Source organism: Hippoglossus hippoglossus, chromosome 17 (genome assembly GCF_009819705.1).
Source record: "Hippoglossus hippoglossus isolate fHipHip1 chromosome 17, fHipHip1.pri, whole genome shotgun sequence".
Classification (NCBI taxonomy): Eukaryota; Metazoa; Chordata; class Actinopteri; order Pleuronectiformes; family Pleuronectidae; genus Hippoglossus; species Hippoglossus hippoglossus.
Genome location: NC_047167.1, coordinates 9,383,023 through 9,406,263, shown reverse-complemented (window position 1 = coordinate 9,406,263; position 23,241 = coordinate 9,383,023). Strand labels below are relative to the sequence as shown.

Here is a 23,241-nt window from a genome sequence, read left to right as displayed (position 1 = left end):
TGCAATCCATACAGGTTTTAACCGGTCCTGGGCTGCTGGCTGCCGGCTGCTGCCACTCTGCTCTCACTCATGCTGTTCCTGTACTTTGTATGTAAGAAAGGAAAAAAGAAAAAGAAAAGAAAGACAAGCAGCCACTGGGGCGTGAAGTAAGCCTGTCAGGTTACAAAATCACGTGTGTAGACAGAACATAGACACGCGTAGACTGGTAACACCGATGATTGATTTAGTCAGCAGACAGCAGGTAAAATGCAAGCAGCACAATATATCAGGTGTCCTGTTTATGTCATGGGGCCTGATGTTTGCTCAGAGTGGAGTCTTGTGATAGTTATAGTGCATGGACCTTTAAAAAGTCCCAATACAAAGACAAAGATATGTGTGTGTGTGTTTGTGTGTAAACTCACTACACATTCTGGCTTTCATCGTATAAATTATTTTCATACAGTCTTTGGTGATTTCCACTAAAATCAGACATGTGATACGTGATATAAATTTGTGCACTGACCCATAATGACCCTGGCTGTGGAACACACTGTCTTGTCTACGTCACACTGTATCTCCATGCATTTGGTTTGTGTGGTAAGGGTGAGGAAAAGAGTTGAAAGATATCCCAATGGACTGCGTTGTCATACTGGGTGGCAGTGGGGACAATGGTCGGGCAGTATTGGGTTTCCTGTCGGTGAAGGTAATGGGGCCGACAGCTGAGGGGCCCAGATTGCCATGGCAACCAGTTCAGTGTGTGCATAATTGGCTCGGTGAGGTGTAAATTATTTAATATGGGTCTCCCTCACTGATTTGCAAAGAATGCACTGGGCAGTATGGCAGTCATAAAGTCAAGTGGTTGAACTGTGCCTCACAATCACACAAATTAAGTTTTGAGGTAGCAAAGTCAATTCAGATTGTCTACACAAACACACACAAATAAACCAGTTTCTATGGTAACTAATTAACTCTATGCATGGTAAACACAGAGGTCTCTCACCCACCAACACAATGGGTTTGGAAACTCAGGATTAAATTAGGATTAGTGTTGGGCGTGTGGAGGAGAGGACGAGGGATTGAATGTACTCAATAGAAGATTCTCAGGTATAAACCAGTTAAAACCACTTACAGATGAAGTAAACACTGTTGATCATCTTGTTACACTGGCATCTGTCAAACATTGCCATGTATTCATGTTAGAGCGACAGTCAGTTCTTGAAGTCAACGCGTTGAGAGCAGGAAAATGGGCAAAAGAGTGACAAATTGTGATGGCTGTACAACTGGGTCAAAGTATCTCTACAACTGTAGATCCTATGGGACGTGCCCAGTGTGTAGTGGTCAGTATCTACCAAAAGTGATACAAGGAAGGACAACTAGGTGACCAGTGGCAGTAGAGCTACAGTAGCACAATTTGCTAAAAAGCAAATTAATGCTGGTTATAAACAGAAATGTGTCAGAATACACAGTGCATTGCAACGTGTGGGGTCTGAGTGTTAATGCTGTCCCATGTCCACCACCGAAAACACCTGCAATGGGGGAATATAGGCATCACAACTGGACCATGGAGTGATGGAAGACGGAGGCCTTGTCGCATGCCCAGATAAAAATGTGTCTGAATGGTCAGAGCAACATGACAAAGAGTTCAAGCTGTTGACTTGGACTTCAAATACTCTGTATCTCATCACATGGAGCATCTGTTGGATGTGCTGGGTATTCATTTGGTTGTTGCACATTCAAGGTCATATCAAGGCTGTAAAATCACAATGTTTCACGTTGGACTCAGACATCCACTTCCCCATGAGCTGCCAACACTTGCCATATGCTGGATGAGTTGTTCAGCTCAGATGTAATTTAGTTTTACTATTCAATAAATATAATCTTAAAGTTGATGGTTATAACATGAATTAGTTATTTGTCCATAAATGCCAATGAGTATTGCTGCAGGGCAAGTAAAGTGTTATCCAAACCTAGTGCACTCTTTTATTCGGCTCCACCTGCTGTTGTCTTGCTGTACTTTCCCATTTGACTGATACTATTGTTAAAATGTATTACAGTCATTTAAGTCAGTTTCCAAAACAGAGCATGGATTTTTGAAAAAATCTTATTGAATGCATTCATGTTGCCACACAAAGCAAGTAGTTTATGTTATTGATATTTCATTTACAGACAGATGTGGATTTGATGTTCTGGTGACCAAGTCAAGCTGCTGTTTGTGGCACCGGTGGTTTTTCTCACAGACCCTCAGTGTGGAGCCGAGGAGCAGTGCAGTCAGAGACTGGTACAGAGTCAGACACAGGCTGGCACAGTCAGACAGCAACACCACAAGTCTGTTATGTCAGTTGGCCTGTTTGGGTGTGAATCTGTCCAGTTTAGAGATTCCATGCTGCAGTGCAGACGTTCTTAGATCTGTCACTGCCCCTAAATCCTGTCTTTGGTTGTTTATTCTTTTGTGCAGCACTTTGTAATATTGTCAGCTGATCATGGTCGGGTGTTCCCTAGTAGCTATGCGGTAACCACACTGACAATACACATTAAGGTTTGTACTTGCAAAGTTCTGCTTTGATTGGCAGTTAACACTTTCTTTTACAGGTCTGTTATTTGCAAATTGCTACTTAACATTTTTTCCTAGAAATAACAATTGGTTCATGTCAGTCAATATTAATGTAATTTCTATTGATTGTTACTGTAACCAGAGATTCTTTCAGTCATTGTACAGCAGGTCAACGGAACATGAAAAATTGTGAACCATGTCTCTTTTCACACATACAATTCAAAACATAATTAAAGTTCAGTTTGAAATAATAAATAAATGATTACGAATGACTCCAGTTGGGTGTAGTTGCTTTTATTTATGGAAGTTTTCTTTTTCATCAATGATCATTACTCGGTCATTACTGACATAATTGATGCAAATGTACTCATTTATATAGAATAGAATAGAATAGAATAGAATCCTATTATTGTCATTGCACAGTCCACCAAGCAATTTAGCAGCAACCTTTAAGGTGCATAATATAAATTAAAAAACAGCATAAAAATGTAAAAAGGTGCAATAAGAAAGTGTATATGAGGTAGAAGAAATTTAAATATACTGTAAAAACAGTACAGCTGATAATTTAGCAAATAAATTTGTATGTGTATAGAAGGTGTATATTTTATTTATGTTACAAATTATTATTGTATTTATTTGTTCTATTGTGCGTCATCGTGTATGAATTGATGTGTTTCATTGTTAATCTTTTGTTGTCTGTGCAGCCTCAGGTGTTTTGGACACAGACACATTTAAATCAGCATGAATCCATAAATATATGTCACAATACCACTATGTATCAATCCCTCGTGTAATTATATCAACCAATAACTATGTTTACCACAAGTGATGTGTTCCTGTCATTTAACATCCTGCTTTTACAACAATGAACTGGAAACAAAGCACTGAAGCGCATGGCGTGTAGTTTGGTCTCCTTGGCTTCCCGTACTCTGTCAGACACGTGACCAGAGAAAGTTATATATAGGGGTACCACAGTCATTTGTTTCTCTACCACACAGACGCAGTGAGCAGTGACATGGCGTCGACAAGTCGGTGAGTAGCAACGTTTCTCAATCACAAAGCTCCCGCTGTGTTTGTCCGCGGCCCTCACTCTGTTGTTTATGACAGAAGGAGAGTCACTAGCGTTGCTCGTGAAATCCACACGCTCGGTCACTTGGTGTATTGTGATAGGTAGCAGCTAGCAGCTAGTTAGCTTAGCCAGCCGGTGAGATGTTGCCAGAAATCACTGTGTGTGTCCACCGTCACATCCTCACTGCTCTGCCCCGGCTAACAATAGCTTCACTGTATCATCCCCAGAACGTCCAGTGGCTTCATAGCCTCTTCTATTCCAACGTAATGTTGCTCTTTAGCATGTCAAGCTAATGGAGTTTGAAGCGGAAACGTATGAAATAACGGTACCAGCGACATTAGCTTCCTCTGGATCTGGGCACTTTGTTTACGTGTCGTCAACGTCAGTCCTCTGTGGAGACTCTGACTTTAATTATATACAATAACTAATTATGTTTACATGTCATGTTGTTTTATGTTGCCACCAACTTACTGTCAATGAGTCTCTAATTATTAATTATCAAGGAGAGGAAATAATGTCGGGATGTCCTTAGTTTGACGTTAAATAGTGACATCATCTGTTATTGTTGAATTTAGTCTCTATTACCACATCAGGATTATACATCAAGCGATTAGTTGATAAATCGATCCGTCCATCGGCAGCTAATTATTAGAGATTTTATTTTAAGTAGTTGTTAAAGGTTAAAGTCTCAATATTTTCTCATCGGCTTATGTATTGTGAGGATTTGTGTATTTCATTTTATATCTTTGTAGTTCAAAGTTGTTAGAAACACTAATGAGCATCTTAGATATGTTGATGTATATTGTATTGATGGGAGTTTGTCTTCTAATCTGATTTTAAGGCTTTGTTGCACTTTCACATGTTTATCTAGGATATATTGATCCAGAAAGGAATTATTATTTATTATTATAACACTTTCCTTTAGATCTGGATTCTCATTCCAGCTTCAGACCATGAGCTGTTCCAATAGACTCATTATTCAAGATATCTTTCTTGTCACTGTAAAGGAACAATGAAATTGGGTGTGGATCAAGCCTATAAATGCTTAATTAGGTAACACACACACATTTTCAATAAAGTGAAGGATAAAGCACGAAATAGAAGCTATTGAAATATATGTAAAAATCTGTATGTACAAGGAGTCGAATTAGACAGTTGTAAATATATGTTTATATGTTTGATTATGTTATAAAGCAGTGGTTTTGTAAAGGGTGGTTGGTGATGCATATTCACACATTTGTTATCAGTAAGAAAAAGGGAAAAGGAAAGTGAAACACATCTGGACATTTCAACACTTTGAATTTACCCTCTTGTGGTTAATCAAAACTACCATGGTGGTTTTACTTTAGTTTTTCTCTTATCAGTAATCTTTCTCTACCACATCCTTTCATTTTCCACTATTTCGTGTATTTTTCTTACATTGAGAGATTTTTGTTTGTGTTCCTCCTCCAGCGGAGACGCTCTGGCCCTTCCCAGAGTTCAGTGTCCTAACCACCCTGATGCCATCCTGGTGGAGGACTACAGAGCAGGGGACATGATATGCCCCGAATGCGGCCTTGTAGTAGGTCAGTGTTGACCTCATGCACGTTTGTATTTGAATCAGAGAGCGCTCAGCGTAACACCTCCTTCCCTTCCATTTTGATTTCCTGTACTCAACTACTTCCTGTCTGTCATAGACAAATCAAGACAAGTCAGTCTTCCTCTACATATTTGTTTAATTTCAAAGCAGCGAAAACTCAACAGTAGTGTCTTCTCTAAGAGAGAACGTTAACATTATTTTGGATAATAAATGCACATCATTATTGACATTTTGTTTAATCTTCTGTCACATTTAGAGTAAAAAGTTCTTTGCAATATAAGTGATCTGACGATGTAATGTGTCACTTAAACCAGAGGCGAGAATATTTTTTTAAACGTAATGTGAAGAAACACTTCTACATGTAAGAGCAGAAAAACACTGAGATCCAACAAAAGCTATGAATTTGAATTAATAAATTTACCATCAAGGCATGAACTTGCATGAAAGGTACAGCATATAAAAATCTTTGAACATGTGATGTAGACTGAAGACGAGGCTGTAGGGAACACAGCTCCCCTCTAACGAGCCCCCTGAGCACAGACCAGGTCAGACGGGGAATCGAGAGACGCCAGCTTCTCTCTTATGAGAGCTTAAGTGCCCTCTGTACTGTTCCTGCTCCCATAGCTCTATCGCTAAGGAGATGAATGTTACTTTGCCTCTAGATGTTAGAAAGACTGATGAATTGTAAAACAGGAATAAAATATCAAATCTAATCCTCAACCCTGCTACATGGTTCCAGGAACAGACAGTCATGATAAGTGAGAGAAAATATTGGCCCCGTTCAGAGAGTGTGTCCGGTCTGTGCCGCCCCTTTTTCCTTTGAATAAACATTTGCTTAGATCCAACGACAGACCGTGATAAGAGAATTGAGAAAGAAGAGGGTGGTGTGCATGTGTGATACAGTTTTAACGTGTAAACAGCATTGTAGTGAAACGAGCAGAAGACAGAATACAGGAGGATCGACACAGTATTTAGAGCTTTTGAGACCTCGGACCACTGCTCACCTATTCACAGAAGGGAATTGTGCCAGTGTTTTGTGGAACTTGAACACAATCTGTTCTTTTCATCAGTTACCTTGTTCCATCTGTGAAGTTGAAACCTCATCCCTTGTTTTCATCAAGGGAAAAAAAAAGTATCAGTTTCTGATCAACACCGTAGCCATCGATACAAAAGACTGAAAGGAGACAAACAAGACTGACGTTTTGTGTTTAACCCAAAGTCAAGTACTGATGTATTAAAGACTCAGGATAGTGTTTGCAAAGGGAAAATGTGTTAATCCAGAGTGAAGATGTTTCTGGATATTATTACAGAACTAAAATGTCACTCATAATTGTCACACTTTCATTATAATCATCCAGCAAATCTGCAAATCAAAGCTGCTTAGAATTCAGGTTTACATTTAACTTGTGCCTCCTTAAACTTCAGAATTCTTATTCTTGTGATCTTATTCTTATTCTTTTATTTCATCTGACCAAATTGTTCCTCCTCAGGTGACCGTGTAATTGATGTGGGCTCAGAGTGGCGGACGTTTTCGAATGAGAAAGCCCTTAAAGACCCCTCCAGAGTGGGAGACGCCCAGAACCCACTGCTCAATGGAGGAGACCTAACCACCATGATCAGCAAGGTGAGAGTTCCAGTTCCAGTTGCTCCATGACCTCTGTGTTTAGATTAGATTAGATTCACTTTATTGTCATTACACAGGCCAGGCACAATGCAACCAAATTAGGTGGGTCTAACCAGACGTGCAATCAGTAATTTTATACATATATAATACATATAACAGTAAATAAGAAGTGCAATGGGAAGGTTAAGATATGGGAGCAGTTAAGAACGAATGGGTTGGATACAGGAACAGTTAAATATAAACAATCTATAGGTATATACACTATGTTCATATGTACAGCCAATTATTTGAGACCAGTGATAACATTTTTCATTATGGCAGGAGGGAAGTAGTAAAAATACACTAAGAGGTATATACACTATATAACAAGTTTGCAAGTTTAATCATTGGAAGGATGTGAGAAAATGTCCAGTGATTTTAATTACAGGACTCAAGTCTCCTAGCTGTGAAACATTTTTGTAACTTTCTTTGTTTCCACCCCAGGGAACTGGTGCAGCTAGTTTTGATGAGTTTGGAAACTCAAAGTACCAGAACCGGCGAACCATGAGCAGCTCAGACCGGGCCATGCTCAACGCCTTTAAAGAGATCAGCACCATGGCAGATCGCATCAACCTTCCAAGAAACATCATAGTAAGTTCATGTCACTGTTCTCTCTACCTGGTTTGGTTCAGACGATACCACAACACACGTCTCTGTTAGCGACAGGCATGTTCAAGGTCAGCGGCAAATCGTCTGCATTATTCAGGCGAGAGGTGGAGCAGCCGGCTGCAGCAGAAAGAGTCAGTATATCTGTGTCTTCTACCTGTATGCTATTTCACTGGGATCTATTGGTTTTCATGTTTGCTGCAGTCGGGCGTCGGAAGCGTCAACAACCAACAACACTAGCTCGCGGTGAATCCCCTGGGGCATCCCCCGACTTAAGTGTATGTCTTACAAAGCAGCTAGAGAGAGAAACGAAAGCCACCTGGAAGAAACATGGCGAACAAGAGAAATGAAACAGAAACTCGTGGTTATTATGTAAATCTGTGAAGGAATGTATGTGTATACACGCACTGCAGACTGGAGTCTCTGCTGGAAGTGACAAAAACAGTTTAATCTGGGGTTCGTGTCTCATGAAGGGTTTATTCTCATATGTGTGTTCTGGGGTGTAAGTCTCCGGGTTTACATATATAATGTAAAAAAATATACATTAATGATGTGAAGGATATTGTGATTTTAAATTGAAATAAAAAAGACAAGTGGATATGTGTAGAGACGCATGTTGTGATATCGTGACTGTTTTTGCTCGATTGAAATTCTTATTTTGGGTTTCATAAGAAAACACAATTGAATACAAGAAGATTGTCGTTACGGCTTTTGCCAATAATTGCTAGTAATGAGTTTGCTGTTAATAATCTTCTTGCTCTGCAGGACAGAACCAACAACTTATTCAAGCAAGTGTATGAACAGAAGAGTCTGAAGGGACGAGCCAACGATGCCATTGCTTCGGCCTGTCTCTACATCGCCTGCAGACAAGAAGGCGTACCAAGAACTTTTAAAGGTCAGAATCATTGTTTTGATTTCCTGTAACATCGGTTAGATTGTTAAAGTCCCAGCTGCTCTTGAAGAATGACATTTCTCAACACTAGAATAAATTCTGCTTCTACTTCATGTATGTAAACAGGTCTCCACAATTCTAAAAGATGCTTGAGAATTTAATAATCTTCTAACTTTAAATTCTCTTCCCCCGATCTCCTCGTTTCCTCTATACAGAGATCTGCGCCGTCTCTAGAATCTCCAAGAAGGAGATCGGTAGATGCTTCAAGCTGATCCTGAAGGCGCTGGAGACCAGCGTGGACCTAATCACCACGGGAGACTTCATGTCCCGCTTCTGCTCAAACCTCGGGCTGCCCAAGCATGTGCAGATGGCGGCCACCTATATCGCCAGGAAGGCCGTGGAGCTGGACCTGGTGCCCGGCAGGAGCCCGATCTCTGTGGCCGCGGCAGCTATTTACATGGCCTCCCAGGCCTCCGCAGAGAAGAAGACCCAGAAAGGTGATTGATGATCTGAGTTTAGACTAGAGGTGGAACAGACATATCTGTACAATTCATAGATCAAATAAAAGGTTGGTCCCAGCCTGAAAGTGGGAATGGTCCAAATAAAGGGTGAACAGGTTCAGGAAACACTGTAAAGTATATGTAAGTACATGTTATTGTTAATAAGAAAGAAAGTTGTGGGCATTGGTAACTGTGTGAGGTTATAAGAAGATCCAGACCCTAGCTCTAAATGATGCTTCTCCACTTATTTATCGTTGGAAATGCATTAGATGTCAGTAGATTTCCTGCTGTTCAAACATTTCAGCTTTGTCTCTGAACTTTCCACAGAAATCGGAGATATCGCCGGGGTCGCAGACGTCACAATCAGACAGTCGTACCGACTCATCTACCCGCGAGCTGCCGAACTTTTCCCTGCAGACTTCAAATTCGACACGCCCGTGGACAAGCTGCCCCAGCTGTGAAGACGCTGCCCCAGCTGTGAAGACGCTGCCTACACTGTTTTTTTCATGCTTTAAAAAAAGAAAATCCTATTTGTGTTGAATTTGGGCGATTTCTCTTTGTCTCTTCTAAAGACTTCAGGCCCTTTATCGAGGCGCTCTCACAGGAATAAAACGGACACATTCCAGTGCTGAAAGAAACTAGCTTGCAGACTGCACTTACAGTATTTCATTTGTGTGTATATACTGTACTGTATATATGTCCAAGTGGGAATGTGTAACTTGATGCTTGCAAATTTTAGGCTGGTTTCATACTGTATACATAAAAATAATGTTTCTGTAGAAAAAGGACCAGTCTCTATTTTGTTAGTTTGTTTGAATTGTTCTAAATAATAAAAAAATCATTAAAAAGGTTTTTCAGTAAAGCATGGTAATCCGCTCATGGTTTAAATAAATGTCTTTACATAAAATCTTTCACTTAATCGATTAAGTGTCGCCGCAGGAAAGAAAACATCTGACATAAGATCGTAAAAAGTAAATACTCAATGTAAACACAGGATGTGTTAGGAGTTTTGACTACAAATAGAAGCGAAGGAACTATTACAAATGTTTAATTTGTGCATTCATGATAGGCAACAGACTGCGAAAATGCCTATTTTACACCAGGGTGAACAGCGACTGTTGTGACTCAGGTATCGGTGTGTACCATCCATAGGGTTCCGCTCTGGCGAGCACAAGCAAAGAATTTTTTAAAAAAGGAAAAAACTTTGTACAATCTATTTTCATCATTAAGAAACGTAGATAATTAAAACTATTGATAAAATTAGTGCTTTCAGCTTAATTGTGTACATACAGTATGTATATATAATATACCCTGCCCTTCCCTGTAGTGTTTCATATCAACAGGTCTGCAACATTAGAGTCAATTCATATTCAACATGCAAACTGACAAGAGTCGTCTGCTGGTTTCACTGTTCCAGCTTAAAAAAATGTCACAGAAACAGTCAGGGGAGCATTTAAATGGCGTTTAGACCTAAATCAACTTTAATCTGTGCCGCCCCCGGCCAAAGAAATAATCTGTCAAAAGGTTCACTTTCAGTCGATCAAAGATTTTGTTTGCTGCTGTAAAAGGAACAGGAGGGATTTGGTCATGTAGCTGTAACGATGAGACTCACGTTCACTAATGAGGTAATGAGAAAAAAAATGATTTGAGATCCACACCTGACCTTTCGATGTGGAAGGAAAGAAAAAAACAGGAGCCGGCTGAACTCAGTTCTGACAAAGAATTATTAATCTAATATCAAGTTTGGATTTTTATTCCTCAAAGGTGCTGAGATCCAATGAGGTACTTGCATCTTTAGAACTGAGTTCAGCTGAAGAGCCACTAGAGGGCGTCAGAGACATTTAAATATTCTGCATTGTTTGTTCTGGCCCAAAGGTTCAGAGTGTTTATCGTTTCCAAATGAAACTCTGTGACGGTCACTTATTGAACAGCTTAGGAAGCATGACTGCTGTTTTACATTAGAGTATTATTATTATTGTGTGGGATCTTCTCAGCACACATGCAAACTTGCAAAGTGAGAAAACCAGGTGTTAAACTGGTTTGTGAACAAGGGCCGGGCCACAGGGAAATGAAGTGTTTACTTCGTTTTCAAGTCGAGGAGCAGCAGTAGTAGTCAAGATGCTTGTTGCAGTTCAGCGATGATGCTTTGAGCACTTTTGAAAAATTCACTGAACACCAGTCTCACACATGATGGCGGCAGAAATGTCAAACTTTACAGTGAGAGAAAAATGTCCTAAAGCTACGGCGAGGGCTTTGCAAATAAAACAAGACATGACAATAAAATATACGACTGAATATAATCTGTACAGATCAAAAAAAACAAAACAAACTGAAGACAGTGACACTGAATAACAGGATTGTGATTTGTTGTCGTCTTCTCAGAGTTCATATGAAAAACATTCTCAGTGGTCAGACAACGGACACAGCATCCCTCCTCCTTCACTCTCCAACAACAGAGTTTCTTTTGTTCTTGTTTCTTTTAAAAAAAAGTTCTTCATGTGGATTAAAAAAATAAGTGGGGGTCCTCAGGAGGCAACTTAATTTTCTTCTCAATGGCACAAGGTTTTTGCCCGAAGGCTCGAGGAGCCATGTCCGCTGCTCCTCCTCAACGTTTTGGGCAGGGAGGAGGAGGAGGAAGAGTTTTAAAAACACATGAGCTACAGTCACTGCTGTGTTGGTTGGTTCACAGTGTGCGTGTGTGTGTGTGTGTGTGTGTGTGTGTGTGGAGAGAGAGGAGTCATGTGAAGCTAACACCAGTCAGCAATGTAATCAAAGTCAGAGAACATGTTCTGCTCCTCAGAGCGCAGCACTCTGGGTTCCCTGGGGGGGGTTAAGATCGGAGCCTCTGAGGTAAATTCATCGTCGAAGTTGCTGACGTCGCTAGAGCCCTGGATGGTCGGCACGAACGGCGGTTTCACCTTCTTTGCCAGCAGTCCGTTCCAATCCATGTGCTGCCAAGAGACACAAAGTAGCAGCAACTGTTTAGTTCAGCTCAGCATTAAGACTGGAAAAGGGAGGAACATATAGCCTAGATCTCTTCAAATTAAAATGTCAAACTATTCCTACAACATAAAAAATGGAAAAAACCAAAGCAGAGCATTTCATTTCTTTGTCTCTTACCCTGAAGAATAGATGTTTCTTAACCTCCTCTGCGTCCTTTTCTCCTGCTCCCAGGCGTCGCTCTGGACTCCTCCTCAAAAGCTGAACACAAGAAGAATAAACCATATTAAAACTGATTAACTCCCGGGAAAACACACGTATTGGTTATTTACTATGTGAATCCTCTTGCACTATAAAAAAATATTCATTAGAAATCATTCACAGTCGTATCTACCCACCCTCCTCATGATGGAGATGGCCTCAGTTGAGAGGAATCGTGGGTAGCGGACTTCATCGTTGACGATGCTGTCAAACACCTCCTCCTCATCGTCGCCGGGGAAAGGCGACTGAACGAGACGTGGCGAAATGAAAAAGATGAATCACCGTTATCTCAGGGGATTGTGTGGGTCAAAGGGCGGAGTAGTAGGACATTAATATTCAGTGTCTAATAAGGAAAGAATGGACTCACCTCTCCAACCAGCATCTCAAAGATGAGGACGCCCAGTCCCCACCAGTCCACAGCGCGGGTGTACGATGTTTCAGTCAAAACCTCAGGGGCTAAAAACTCGGGGGTGCCACAGAAGGTGCTGGTGCGGTCCCTGAAACCCATTCCTGAACACAACACAAACGCAGTTTAACAACAAACCCTACTCAGCTAAGACAAAAGAATAATCTGTCCTCTGTCATCTGGCCTTTGACCCTGGTGTGGTCACTTTAATAACATATGTTGACAGTACTTAGAATATAATTTAGAATTGTTAAACGTGTCTTTTAGTGATAATACAATACAATCGTAATAAAAGTCATAATATTGATCTCAATGTCTTTTTGATAGGTTTTACAATTTCATCTTTAATAGAGATACAGATGACCAACTGCTAATGTTCAGAAATGTTCCTCTTTAAAATCGATGAAAATAAAACATCTGGAGCCTCTGGATTCAATTCAACAACAACAGTCTGAATCTTTTCAATTCTGCGTCTTCTCCACATTTACCTTCTTTGCAAAGTCCAAAGTCGGCGATCTTCACGTAGCCCTCTGTGTCCAGGAGCAGGTTGTCCAGCTTCAAATCTCTGCAAATTTAAACAAGCAAGAACCAACATTATTTATGAGACTTGAATGCGTCTTATAGAAATAAATAGTTTATTAAAAATGATGCAAACTGTTACCTGTAGACAATCTTGTGTTCATGTAAGAACTGTAATCCGAGAACAACGCAGGCTGCATAGAATCTGTTAAGGGACAGAACAAAATGTTATGACTTCTATTTAATATTCCCCGAAGGAGAGGAACGAGGTACAAACACATAAAGTATGGGATGTCAGGCCTCGCAGGAGTGATATCCCAGATTTAGTGTAGTACAGAGGAAATCGAATCAAACTTTTATTACATGAGCTTTACTGAAAGATATTTTTAAACTGAGGGAACCAAGCTAAGTGTGCAAGTTTAAACAGGAAATGCAAAAGGTATTTTGGCTCAGAATTTACATTAAAATGCTCCTTACAGTATGTGGATGCAGGTCATATGCAGGTCTAACTTTAAAATCACATATACAAAGTAAAAACTATATTACTGCCCATAAACGACGAAGGCACCCATGAGCCAATCTGATACATGATACATGTACAGAGACAATCATGAATCATTTACACTTCACTTTAGGATCATTTACAGTGAGAACTTGTCCACTACGTAGTTAGAGCTCTGGTAACTCACACAGCCCGGGGCTCAGAGAACACATCGGCGTGGATGTGCATCATCAGGTCGCCTCCCGCCGCGTACTCCATGACAAAACAGACATGTTCCTGTGTCTGGAAGCACGCAAACAGGTTGACCAGGAACGGGTGGCGGACGCTGTTGACCGTTTCGAAAATCCTCTTCTCACACATGAGACTAGAAAAAGATGGAAAGATCGCGTGAGAAGTTGCAGCAGCAGAGGGGGATGAAATGTGTAACTTAAGAAAAGAACGTCTTTCAACCTCCTATTTTGGAGTTTGAGCATCAATTTGAAATATTTACCTGTCCACCTCATCGCGAGCCACAATGTCCCCTTTCTTCAGAGCTTTAATGGCGAACATCTCACCGGTGCTTTTATACTCTGCTAACAACACCTGCAGAGAACAGACATTAACATCTTATGTTTAATCCTTACTTTGCTGTGTTAGAGCTTAAAGGATCAGAACATGAATCCGAATGGCAACCAACAGAAGATGAATCAACTATTTCGATACATTCTGAAACAACATTTTCCAGTTCCAACTTCTTAAAACATGAGGATTTGTCATATAAGATTAAAAACTCAGCAAACATGTAAATGTGATTTAAATATAAATATGCCCCTTCACCTCAGCTTTTTCAATACTTCACAGAAACAGAACAGATCAGTCAACATTAAACATGATCGTTGGCTGCAGCCCTCTGTTGATGATCAAATGAAATGTACCTTTCCAAAGTGACCACGTCCGAGGACCGCCACGCATTTAAAGTCTTGGAGGCTGAAGTGGAACTGCTCTTCTTCCCTGGAAGAAATAAGTGTTAACATCAGTAAAGAAGAAGAATAAAGAATCCAGTGTAGACTCACCTGCATAAAGATGGTGTTTAGAATAAAAGGAAACAGGCTGCAGCAGACAACACAAGTCATTTTTTTTACTGCAGCATGAAAAGTAAAAATACAAAAAATAACAACAATAAGTCAAAGCCAGAGGGCAGCGTTTCTCCTCATGCAACTATTTCAATGGTTACTTTTTTATATCTGCAAGGTCCACAGCATGAAAATAAAACTGTACAGTAGAAAACCTAGAGGCAGGTTCCCGAAAAAGTGTGAGCATTAACGATCTTTCTGTGTCACATTATTGTTTCCTGATTCTTAGAGTCTGTAAATCATTAACAGACCAACACTGATGCTAAAAGCAATATTATTGGAAATAGTTCCTTATTCCTGTTTCGTATGAAATTCCCTTGACGCTTTACAAGTAACACAAACCCACCAGGCATGTGTCTCTCTCACCTTATCTCTGGGTCCTTCTGGAAGGCCGTGAGCTCCAGGTCCGGGTGCTGGATGTCCTGCTCCACCCCTCCATCCAGATCTCCCTTCACCACCATACTGTTTCTCTTGTTCAAGAAGTCAAATGAGGCGAGCGCATCCTGCACAGAAGAAATTAAACAGGAGAACAGAAATAAATGTGAGAGATATGGGGAAAATAGATAAGAGTAGATAAAATAGACTAATTTAATTGGGCTTTTGGTCAACAAAAAATGATAACTGAGAACTAAAACTATGTTCTTATGTAATATACTATATATACACTATACAAATAAAGTTAATATTGTTATAATAAAAGATCTATACATCTATATGAGAGATGCAGTGTTCATCTGCAGGGACATAACTATTTTGAAGAAACAATGTAAATCTTGTTAACTCTCGACATTATTACTCGACTTCTTTAGTCAAAGCCTGACAGATGTTCACAGACAATAGAGATGGTAATGTGAACAGTACCTGAAAAATGTGTTTTGTCTCCTTTTGCATTAACTGACTTTATTTGAGAATCTGGTCGTTGATGCTACAGAATCACTACTCAGGTTTTTCTCATCTTCCAGGGCTCAGTGTGAAGCATTAGAGAAGATACCTCTACAGGAGTGAAGCTCTGTTTTTAACAGAAAACGAGCTCAGCTGCTGCTTCGGTTGTCATTTTAGTCTGTGTTTACATCAGTTCTTCGCTGCCTTATCAACACTACTGGTTGTACCTGTACCTGTACCTCCTCCTTGTCGGGCATCTTGTCCTGCACCAGTGGTTCTCTGATGTCATCGGGCACTGGGTAGTGTTTGGGTACCGGTGTGGGATCTTTGTCAAAGTCCAGTTTGGTCACCAGTGGGTCACTGTGACAGGACAGAGGTACAGTTTAGTACAGACACCAATGCTACTGAGACTGCGGCACTTAAATACTTTTTGTCCTTTTCAACTTCCTATAGAAAATAAGACGGCCACACACATTTGCTCTTGAAACCACAGTGTGTGAGTTAATTTAGTAACAGCTCAGAGATAGTAAGTGTTGCTGAATATATATTTTTTATTCAAGGAGGCTAAGTTTTCACCCCTGTCCATTTCTGTTCGTCAACAGGATAACACAAAAACTAAAAGGATGGAACATGGAAGGATGGGTAGAATACATTTTGGCGTGGATCTGGACAAAGGGGCGGATCCAGGAATTGTTTCATCTTTAACATTGTTTTTAGAAATTGTTTCCTATCTCCATGGGAATAATTTATGGATACACATGAAAAAATAAGGCACATTTAGAGAACTTAGATCTATGAGTGTGTGCAATTTGGTGCAGCTTGATGGAATTTAAGGCATATGCTCTTCTGAGGGCCCTTCTAGTTTTACAATGAGTTAAAAACATCTTTGCACTGTCCACATCTGTGTGCATGTGTGTTTCTTGTACCTGCAAGGTGTAGGTGAACCAGGCAGACTGCTGTGTCCAGTCTCAGCGGCATGCGGGCTGAAGGAGTTTGTGCTGACAGTTGGTATGGCTCTTCTCACCAGGCGGCCCCAGGTGGCAATGTTGATGTTCATCTGAGGGGCTCGCAGGAACGTTTTACCTGACAAAGACAAAGTGAAAGAGACAAAAGGTCATGATGTTTCTCCGGAGCAGTGAAAAACAGTAGAACAACAACTACGAAAAGAGTGGTGTCTCTGAATAACCCAAAAAATCTCTTCTTTCTTTTAGCTACCTAACAACTGATTTGTGGTAAAAACAGGAAAAATAACACGGTAGTTAGACCATATTTAATAACTACCCATCCCTGTTTTAACAAATCTAATCACTGATGTCTGAGAATAACAAGAGTGCACCTTGATAAAGTGTGATGTGCTGACAGCAATGTCTCACCTTGCTGCTTCGAGAAAATCTTCTTCTGTCTTTGTAACTTTGGTCGTCTCTCAATGACGGGGTTGAAAAATGTTACCTAAACAAAACAAAATCATGAGAACAGTGAAAAGCTGCAGACATTTGTGTGTGTATATGTGTGTGGATGTATGTGTGTATATATATATATATATATATATATATATATATATATAGTTAAGGGATTACAGTTTAATATTGCACAGATAATGTGGATGAAGAAATGCATGAGACACTGATGAGACTTTGGTGCATCAATAAAATGTCATAAATAAGAAAGATAAGAGACTAACCTTGAACTAAAATGAACTAGAATGAATGGAGTTCCATTCAGGTGAGAAATGCAGCTAAAAAATGATCCAATTTCATAGGACGTTTGAGATATGATCATGACACGTGCAGCAAAATGTTACAATGAAACTCACAGGACCAATGAAAATGTTTCTTTTTATAGAGGACAAATTTCCCTTGCTCTTGTCAAAATAGGAAATGATAAGAGATTGTCAAAAGATCAATAAGGAGAACTACCAATAACAAGATATTTCACCATGTTTGTTTTTGATTTTACTCACTCACTGTATCAAAAGTATCAGCCCACCAGAGGCTGTATGTTGTTTTAATGACACAAGGTGTATCCTTATATGGAACTACCTAGTGTGTGTGTGTGGGTGTGTGTGTGTACCTCAGCAAACAGCATCCCTTGTGGCTCAAGGTACAGACACATCCCATGACGCTGATTGTCCAGGAAGTCTTCCAGCCGAAGGAACTTGACGGCACAGAGCGATCGCCAGTCACGCCAGTACACGGAGATCTCCAGCTCACGAGACTACACAACAGAGCCACACAAACACACACACATAACATCAAACAGATGTGAAAATTAGACTCTGCTGCACAAACACAACACTGAGTCAACAGCACAGATGCGGGTCAAGGGCAGATGTGTATGTGTGTGTTTTACCCGGTCCAATTCCAATGTAAACTTCTGGTCCCAGGCCTGGTTGCTGGCTGGCCTCCAGCTTGTCTGACCGACTACCGTGTTGTCCAGCTTCAACACTGCGCTGATCTCATCTAACACAACACACACAGGCTCCATTTGTTAAACACAAGTGTATTAACAATGTGGGATTTGAGAGTGTAATCGAGCTGGTATCACAGATAAGGTTACTCTTCTGGCCAATCTTAATGTTCACTGGTTACTTGTGAAGTTTCATGGAATCACAGAATTACTTTTCATCAACGTTCATGGTTTTCAGAAAGAGTATGACGTGCGGCCGACTTACTGGAGAGCTCCTCGCTCTTTGTCAGGTTCCTTGAGCTCACGCCGCGGTTTCGATTTGCTCTGCTGATGAAGGAGGAGCGCGTCTCGCTGGGGCTCCAGCCGGGCAGCGGGACAGACGCAGCTTTGGAACGACCCGGGACATTTTCCAGAAGGTCCTGACAGCCCATGAGCCTGACGTCTAACGTGCCTGGAAGTCAGGCAGGATGACAAACATTCCGTTAGTCACACAATCTGTCACCAAGATCAGTTGTCCCACATTGTAACTGCTCCTGAAATACTTTCAAACTTTATCAGGAGAAGCTACTTGTGGTTGCTTTCATTAAGATATGTTGATTACAAAGTTCTTCTGTTAGACTAGTCTGATTCAGGTTTAAAATATAAAGAATAACTTATCTTAGGCCACCATACTTACAGACCATCTCAGACCTAAGACCTGTTTATATGAGGATAATTATGAATGATACGTGTCCTCTACCTGCCAACAATGTATGAAAACCAGTGAGACAGGAAGAGTTTTAAAAGAGACACGTTAAACCCATTAAAATATACTATTCACGTCTTTTCAAAAGGATGAAATGGAGCTGAAAAAGCTCAGCAGAAAATGAGCCTTGTTTTTGGTCTGAAAAAGTATCAGAATTCATGGCGAATCAGTCCTGCTTAAGAGGATAAAACTAGACAATTTAGCACAACTAATCCACTGTTAAATCTAATTTACAGGAAGTATTTATCATCGTCCAATAAGGCTGTTTGTTCCTTTGTGACTAAAGGAACGTTACACAAACAAAGTCTGTTGGCTTAAATTAAACTTGTGTTCTGGAGTCAAGCACACATCAGACAAAACAGGATGACGAATGAAATGTCTGTGTTATATCACCGTGCAAATTGAGCCAAAATTAACACTGAAGTAATTATGACTGCAAAACAAGTTTGTTTTTCAATACCCAAACCTAATAACATCTGTTATATTGTGTTCAGAACAATGTTAACAGCAACCATTATTATGTCCTTGGTCCAGTCACCTGTGAGTGCAGCGGGCTTGGTGACTGTGCTGTACTGGTTCTGTGTGGAGATGAGGCTAGATCTGGGACTGAGGGCCGGTGACGACAGCAGGGACAACTCCTCTAGGATGCTGCTGCTGCGGGGGTGATTTTTAGGTAACTCATTGAGGCGTTGCTCCAAGGAGTATCGCAGGAGGTCCAGTTTTTGATTGGATTCATTAAAACGAGCCTGGGCCTGGTGAGAGAAAAAGAAAGAGGGGTGTGGGGTAAGTTGAAGGAAGGATACAAAGAGAGAAAAACATCAATTACATGGTCCATTTTACTTTATTGGCGCAAACCAGCAGTGCAGGGATCAGTTTAATTTGAAGTCAACACAACAGTGAAGAGAAGCTTTTTTGCGTGTTCTTGTTTTAAATAAGTACACAAACACGCGTGCACGCAGACTTACCTCTGAATGCGCTTTTTTTTCTGTGACTTTTCCTGAACCCAGAAGTTTCATGACATTCTTGGCTCCCTCTGCGACAGCAGACTCTATCCTGGCGTGGTGACACAGCTCCTCCACCCGCAGGTCTAACGGGCTGATGATGGGCTTTTCTGGAGGACAAGGACGGATGTTAATTCTTTATTTTGATGAATCTTTCTGTATTAATATACTATGGGCATCTCTCCTCAGAGGCCTTGCTGCTGTAATCAATGACAGAAGGAAAGCAATGACTCACCCATCATATCATTGTTCTCAAAGCTCAACTCGCTGGTCTGGCTGGCTTTAAGGATCTGCATCCTGATGAACTCTATCTTCGTCTTGCTGTCCTGAAGCATCTGCTGGGCTGTCGCTAGCAACTTACGATCCTATGAGTGAAGAGGAAACCGTTAATATTGCCACATTATGTAAACTAATGACTGTCTCAAAAGTTCTAATAATGTTTTCTCTTCTCTTCAAATAACTTTCAACATCAGGACAAATGCTCCACATCTATCATCACTTGATGATTGTGTTATGTTGTTGTGAGCACTTAACACAAACAGCCAGGAAGCCAGATTATGCCCTAAATTGGAGTCAAAGTACTAGTGACCACATGGAACATTTTATTCACAAAACAGAAAGTGGAATCTCATTGTGTTGTAATTGCTTCTCATACATGCAAACGTGCACACACATACACACAGAGTGCAGTTATCAAACTCCACCCAGAATTCCTCTGAAGTGAAAATCCTAGTTGTTGATGGCGGCGCGCACAGGAAAGACCTCTGTCCAGCAGGCATTTCCTCTGTGACATCAGGACAAGACTATTTCCAGCTGGAAGGTGCCTCTCTCAGTCTGTCTGACCGGGGGGGAAGGTCACATAAAACACTGACCTCCCCCGGCCAGACAGACGGTCGGGGTGGTGTGGCAGTTTTCAGCCCTTATTACTGTACTACAGTTACAGACAAAGGCTCTGCAGGTGCCTACTCTTTTTAAACCAAACTCACTTGCACAAAGTACTGAAACCAAAGGCCTTCAGGGTCTGGCTAGGTGTAATTCAAGTAGTAATGTCTGATTGCTTCTTTTTTTTTACAATTCAGCACAAATTTCCATTACACAGAAATTGAGCGTGTGAAGTTAAATTTAGAAAGTGCACACATACACAAGAGTTATGATTCTTTAAAATAAAACACTTTCAGAGCAAGAAATCTGTCAAAGCAGTGTTTTTGTTAAATGGGGGGGGGGGGGGGTTCATGTGCAGGACTAATACTTGGCCAGGCACAGAGGCTCCCTGGACCATTTCTTGGATGCCGTCGAGAAACAGATGTGCACATAATGAGGGAGTGTTCAAGGTGCTGGTAGGCAGAGCTTCGTAGGGACAGTCTGGACAGAGCCAGGCTAAAGGTTTCCCCTTGTTTCCACTGCTAAGATGAACTAATCACCTGCAGCTTCTTAGTTACCATACAGACTAGAGGGTGGCATCAGTCACCCACTGACCCTCTCAGCTTGAAATCAAATGAGCATATTTCCCAAAATGTTAAACCGCTCCTTTAAAAAAGAACTTTCAAGGCATCACAAATATGACAAATGGATGCGGTATTAAATTACACAGAATTATATCACCAGTCAAGTAGAGATGACACCACTGAAACCTTACACTATACTGAACTGTCTACTACAAAGTGGCTTCTATTACTATTGATGAAGCCAAATGTACTTCAGGAAGCAGTTCACATTAGTCAACACAAAACATCACAACTGAATATCTCACCCAAACAAAAACTATTTTAATTCCTCCTCAAAAAGCAGTCTCTACCTTAGGGAAACTCCTTTTTCTTTCCACTCAGTGACCCAAGGGTTATTTTTTACCCCTGTGTTTGTTCACAAACACTATGTATGACACAGTGTGTGTCAGCTCCTTGTCAGTTTCCTCCTCCCCTACAGTGAAGCTGTAAACGCAAACCTGCCATGTATCATTCAGCCATCTTCAAGAGTAGAGGCTGGCTTTCAAACTGGAAATGATAATGACCATGGCACCTTCATAAATAAATAAATAACCCACTTCTGCTACCTCAAGTTTCAAAAGCTCAGTTCTGGTGATGATGAGTCTAGAAATCATTCAGTCTATGGTTCATGATACAACTCAGTCATGTAGCTTGTGTGTTTGTCCTCAGTGGTGTTTTGCAAAAGCGCAACACATGTACCAGGTCTAATTAGCAAGACAGCCTGAAGTGACATTAGTGAAGTAGTAAGAACCGCATGATAAAGAAGTATTTAAGTAAAAGTATTTCCAGAAGTAGTGGCGATCGTAAATTCAGTGTAGCAACTGGACATTTAATGGCAAGCTTACTTTTGAGCTGTTAAAATAAATCTAGTATGTCATGTAGAATCTCGTAGGTAAATAAAACCTGATGAAGTGATGTGGTCTTGGTTTCTCTGACTCTTGATGGGAAAAAAAAAAAGCTCACATCAGTGATAATTCTGGTTTATTCCGTATTGAGTCTTTAGCATCATTTCTATGGGTTATGGGAAAACGATACAATCGCTATAATAGGGACCACGAGGGGGAGAAACACGAGCTGTCAGCTTGTGAAAAAGATACTTTAATAATCAGTGGCTCCCACCTGTGGGTCAGGATGCCCAACTCGGTGTTGAAAGTACAGTACAGTACATCTAAGAGGTCAGTTAATGAGTAACCCAGAAAAAAAAGAACACATTTTTGCTATGCAAATTCATATTATTTTCTTATCCAGTCAATTGTTTTCCCGCAATAATTTCTGGATATTTTTACAGCTTCAATTACCTCATGTAAAAACACTATTTTTGCTTAAACTGGTCACAACCAGTGGGTTACTGTGTTTGAATGTGATCACAACCCTAAAGTTTGGGCAACACTAAAACATTGTATTTGGATTTACAACGGAAAGTGAGCGCTTTCTTGAAATGTTGCCAATAATCACTTTCTGTACAGTAAACTGTGTGCACACAACTAATGCAAATACAACAGTTCAAAGTTGAACCATGCAATTGATTTGTAGACTGTGACTGTAAACAGATGGATATTTATTTAGGGATTTTACTGTTCACCTTTAAGCTGAGCTAACATGTTAATGATGCTTATGTTCAGAACCTTTTCGATCATCTGACTGCTTGTGTCTTGTGTGAATTTATGGGTGATGATTCCACATGCTTTAGTTGAGTCCAATGTTAATAGAACACAATGAAAACTAAACAAGCGAGATTAGAAACAGTATAAGTGATGTGTGTGACTTCACACACTTGGCTGCCTGACATGAAGCAGCGAAAACCTGAATGTCAGGTGAATCCGCCCTTCTCCTGTTGAATCCTTACCTTGGAGGGGCCGTTGGAGTACATCTGAATCATGTTCTCTGCGCCCTGTTTGACCTTGAGCTCAATGTCGTTCTGTCTCTTCAGGGCGGCGAGGCGGCTACTGCTTGTGTGCATTCTGGCCTCACTGTTAGGGGTGTCTGGGGTCAGAGGGCATTCTGGGTAAAGATGGGAAAGAAAATACAAGTTAACACCTTATGGTTCACAGATATATGACTATGTGCTGCTGGAGTCTGCCACAAATATACACTCACTGTAAATAGAAACTCACACGCAAGTGCTATTTTTGGCTGTCAGCCAT

The 23,241-nt window shown here is 40.7% G+C and overlaps 2 protein-coding genes across 2 annotated transcripts in view; one reads left to right on the top strand and one right to left on the bottom strand.

Moving 5' to 3' along the window:
• The first annotated feature begins 3,449 nt into the window (after nt 1-3,449).
• gtf2b (general transcription factor IIB) lies at nt 3,450-10,022 on the top strand. The gene is made up of 7 exons (XM_034613693.1): nt 3,450-3,562; nt 5,052-5,164; nt 6,669-6,802; nt 7,286-7,432; nt 8,213-8,342; nt 8,555-8,836; nt 9,167-10,022. Exons 1-7 carry the CDS (start codon nt 3,546-3,548, stop codon nt 9,298-9,300), a joined length of 957 nt encoding a protein of 318 aa, XP_034469584.1. The 5' UTR covers nt 3,450-3,545; the 3' UTR covers nt 9,301-10,022.
• Nucleotides 9,872-23,241, bottom strand: part of pkn2 (protein kinase N2) — a 26,788-nt gene continuing 13,418 nt past the window's right edge. Inside the window, exons 4-23 of the mRNA XM_034613674.1 lie at nt 22,944-23,098; nt 19,849-19,978; nt 19,578-19,723; nt 19,151-19,364; nt 18,133-18,318; nt 17,811-17,920; nt 17,532-17,675; nt 16,835-16,910; nt 16,388-16,544; nt 15,695-15,821; nt 14,946-15,082; nt 14,382-14,457; nt 13,958-14,049; nt 13,655-13,831; nt 13,108-13,170; nt 12,935-13,011; nt 12,408-12,550; nt 12,178-12,285; nt 11,960-12,040; nt 9,872-11,790 (exon numbers count right to left, since the gene is read on the bottom strand). Coding sequence (XP_034469565.1) covers nt 11,587-11,790; nt 11,960-12,040; nt 12,178-12,285; nt 12,408-12,550; nt 12,935-13,011; nt 13,108-13,170; nt 13,655-13,831; nt 13,958-14,049; nt 14,382-14,457; nt 14,946-15,082; nt 15,695-15,821; nt 16,388-16,544; nt 16,835-16,910; nt 17,532-17,675; nt 17,811-17,920; nt 18,133-18,318; nt 19,151-19,364; nt 19,578-19,723; nt 19,849-19,978; nt 22,944-23,098 — 2,603 coding nt within the window. The 3' untranslated portion in view covers nt 9,872-11,586. The remainder of the gene's footprint in view (nt 11,791-11,959; nt 12,041-12,177; nt 12,286-12,407; nt 12,551-12,934; nt 13,012-13,107; nt 13,171-13,654; nt 13,832-13,957; nt 14,050-14,381; nt 14,458-14,945; nt 15,083-15,694; nt 15,822-16,387; nt 16,545-16,834; nt 16,911-17,531; nt 17,676-17,810; nt 17,921-18,132; nt 18,319-19,150; nt 19,365-19,577; nt 19,724-19,848; nt 19,979-22,943; nt 23,099-23,241) is intronic.

Bases quoted from the DNA above. Each gene is read 5' to 3' on its own strand.
- gtf2b (XM_034613693.1), top strand. The intron at 7,433-8,212 runs GTAAGTTCATGT...CTTGCTCTGCAG, and splicing joins ACCTTCCAAGAAACATCATA to GACAGAACCAACAACTTATT. The intron at 8,343-8,554 runs GTCAGAATCATT...TCCTCTATACAG, and splicing joins CGTACCAAGAACTTTTAAAG to AGATCTGCGCCGTCTCTAGA.